This window comes from Manacus vitellinus, unplaced genomic scaffold, assembly GCF_001715985.3.
Source record: "Manacus vitellinus isolate BGI_N305 unplaced genomic scaffold, ASM171598v3 scaffold_121_pilon, whole genome shotgun sequence".
In the NCBI taxonomy this organism is placed as follows: domain Eukaryota; kingdom Metazoa; phylum Chordata; class Aves; order Passeriformes; family Pipridae; genus Manacus; species Manacus vitellinus.
Genome location: NW_021938903.1, coordinates 363,674 through 366,850, shown reverse-complemented (window position 1 = coordinate 366,850; position 3,177 = coordinate 363,674). Strand labels below are relative to the sequence as shown.

Below are 3,177 nucleotides of genomic sequence, written 5' to 3'. Positions count from 1 at the left end.
GAACATTCCCAGCTCTGCCAGCCTGGCTCCAGAATACATTTTGGCAGCCCAGGGAAAGTTTTGGAAGCCCAGAGCAGGTCCTGGCAGCCCAGGGAAGGTCCTGGCAGCGCGGGTGTGGGAGCCCCAGGTGCAGGAGCTGATAAGGTCCTGGCAGACCCACATAACCCATTTCCAGGAAGGCTGAGGGGTTTTCCTTTCCCTGAACTTCAAAACCCACATTCCTTTTTTTTTCCCCAAGTAAAACAAGAGCTGGGGTGTCAGTTGGGTTGGTGACTGTGGAAAATCCTAAATATCTCTGTCAGAGAATCCCAGGATGGTTTGGGTTGGAGGGACCTTCAATCCCATCCAGTCCCACCCCTGCCCCGGGCAGGGACACCTCCCACTATCCCAGGCTGCTCCCAGGTTTCCCAGCAGGGAGAGGGAACCCTTTCTAGGCCCCTCAGTGCCCTGGAGGTGCCCTCAACCCCTCTGAGAAGGTTTGACCCCAGGGATAAAGGAACCACTGGAATGGAACAATTGTGGATTCAGCTTCCCAACCCAGTGCTGGGGGGAGCAACTGCCAGAGGGTTAGATGGGATTTTGGGAAGGAATTCCTCCCTGTAAGGGTGGGGAGGGGCTGAGATAGAATTCCCAAAAAAGCTGTGGCTGCCCCATCCCTGGGAGTGTCCAGGGCCAGGTTGGAGCAGCCTGGGATGGTGGGAGGTGTCCCTGCCCGGGGCAGGGGTGGGACTGGATGGGATTTGAGGTCCCTTCCCACCCAAACCATTCCAGGATTCTGTGAAACCTCTTGACAGTCTTTGTGAAACTCAAACCAGGCTGGGATTGGGGATTAATTTCCAGGGGGATTTATCTGAACCAACCCACTGTTTGCAGGAGGAATCTCCTGCCTTTTGGGATTGATTTGCTTCTCCTCTCCCTCTCCAGGCCCGCAGTTGTCCGAGGATCCCTCCCAGCTCCAGCCCCCCCCGTTCAGCAACTATCAACAGTACCAGTGAGGGGCCTGGGAGCCCCAGGATGGGATGGGATGTCCCTGCTGGAGCTCCAGAATGGGATGTCCCTCCCCTCCCCCTCCCAGGAACACCTGCAGCACTTCCCAGAGCTCAGGAGAACTTTTAGGAGATGACAAATCTATTTATTCCCAATAATTCCCATCTGTAATGTTACACATGGGCTGGAATTACAAGGAGGTTTGAGACATGGAGCACACGGAGTCTTGTCATCCTTGGGACGCTGGAGTGAAAGTCTTGGAGTCTCCTCTGGGATGTGGCACCTGCAGCTGGAATTTCAGCCTGGATTTGGGGTGTGGGGCTAGAGGGGGAAGTGTTGCACCTTCATTCCTGCTGCCAGCACAGCCTCAGCTTCCACTGGGATCCCAATTCCAGCACCTGCTCCTGGCTTTGTCCCAACTCCTGCCGGGGAGGCCCTTCCCTGCTCCAGCAGTTACAGTCCCTGCCCCATCCAGGTTTGCCAGGGCAATTCCTGACCTGGGTTAGTCCCTGCTGATCCTTGCCAGGGGCTGATCCAACATCCTGAAAGCCTCAAGGAACATCGGAGCGACTTTGTGGCTTCTCCTCTGCCCAGGGAGGAGCAAACGGAGCCAGAGCTGAGAATGGGAAAACTGAGTGGTGTTGGACCCTGGGAATGTTGGCAGAGAGTTGGACAAAGTGTGTGAGATCCTGCTCATCCTGTGTCCTCCAGAGGGACACTCCCTCCCTCCTGCCTGTCCCACAGCCAGCCCAGGACTCCAGGGCTCGGCTCTCATCCCTTGGAGCTGGGACAGGGCTGCAGGATCAGCTGGGCTCAGCCTGGGTAGGACAGAGATGCAGGATTAGTCAGGCTCAGCCCAGGTGGCACAGGGCCAGGGGCACAGTGGCCGTGGTGGCCTTGCCCACGCTCGTCCCTCAGCCCTGCCACAAGCAGTGGCCTTCAGCTGCCTGAGCTGGGCTCTGCCCCTCAGTGGTCTCTGAGCCCCACTCAGGGCCCTGCCCAGGCTGTGCCCCCTCCTGCCCCTGATCCCAGAAGGAATTTCCCCAAGGCTGCCCCAGCCAGGGGGGTTTTCCCACCCCATCCCCACCACAACCCCCCAGAATTCCCAGTTAATCCCAGTTTATTGGCTCAGTCCAGACCCCCCTGCCCCACTCTGGGGGTGCCGGAGCCCCCCACGCCCCTTGAGCAGCTGCTTCTGTCCCCCCCCAGGGGGTGGCACAGAAAGGGTGACGCAGTGACGGGCCCGGGTGACACTGATCCAGTGACCTTTTATTGTCTCTACAGCAGCTCTGAGTCCCAGACCAGCCCCCCCTGCCCCTCCTGGCCGAGGGGCTGCCTTTAAAGCTCGGTTTAAATATTAAATACCCTCCTTTCTCTTTACATGGTCAAGGAAAAAAACAAACCGAAAAAAAAGGACAATTAAAACATTTTAAATTACACACTCTGTGCCCCGGGAGCTGCCCTGGGAGCCGCAGAATTCCCAGGGGGATATGTGGGGTCGGTGAGGGGCGGGATGTGCTCGGTTGGGCAGGAACAGCAGCTGCTCCCTGTGCTGGGGGAGCCCCCAGTGCAGCTAAACCCGGCCTGGGGGAGCCCCCAAACCCCCCCAGACCCCACTGGGGGAGGGGGTGAAGATTTGGTCGATGACTTTCCTAAAGGATTTCTCCATTTCTTTAAAAAAAAAACAAACCCAAAGAACAACAAAAAAACCCCACCAGCAACCCCCAAACCCAGTTTTTGAGTCTTCCTTGGATCTGAGCAAAGACAAAAAGAGTTTAAAAAGCACTTGAGGAAAGCTTGGACTAAAAGCAGGCGGTGCCCTCAGAGCAGGGAGTCATCTGTGCACCCCCCTTCCAGCCCGTAGCGGAATTCCTGCAGGTTGGACACCCCGTAGAAGTGGACAAAGGCTGCGGCCACCACCAGCACGTGGAAGATCTGATGGGACTGGAACTGGGGGAGGGAAGTCCTTTAGAGCAGAGCAAATCCCCCGTTTCCAACCCAAATTTAACCCACTTTCCACCAATTTCACCATTTTCCTCTCCAAATCCTCTGATTTTCCTCCAATTTCCTCTGTTTTCCCCCAATTTTTGCCCGACTTCCCCAGGTGAGATCTCCCCAAAAAGGGACACAGAAACACCAGGACCTCCTTCTCCTCCCCCTCACTGCTCTGGGACAGGGACACAGGGACAG

The 3,177-nt window shown here is 56.7% G+C and overlaps 2 protein-coding genes across 2 annotated transcripts in view; one reads left to right on the top strand and one right to left on the bottom strand.

The window, feature by feature from the left end:
• TIMM17A (translocase of inner mitochondrial membrane 17A) overlaps window positions 1-1,202 on the top strand; it is a gene marked incomplete at its 5' end in the record, with an annotated part of 4,704 nt that extends 3,502 nt beyond the window's left edge. The window contains one exon of the mRNA XM_029965876.1: window positions 925-1,202. Within this exon, the coding sequence (XP_029821736.1) occupies window positions 925-995 (71 nt within the window). The remainder of the gene's footprint in view (window positions 1-924) is intronic.
• A 1,028-nt stretch (window positions 1,203-2,230) lies between these two features.
• LOC103762666 (adiponectin receptor protein 1) overlaps window positions 2,231-3,177 on the bottom strand; it is a 7,706-nt gene continuing 6,759 nt past the window's right edge. The window contains exon 6 of the mRNA XM_029965875.1: window positions 2,231-2,937. Within this exon, the coding sequence (XP_029821735.1) occupies window positions 2,809-2,937 (129 nt within the window). The 3' untranslated portion in view covers window positions 2,231-2,808. The remainder of the gene's footprint in view (window positions 2,938-3,177) is intronic.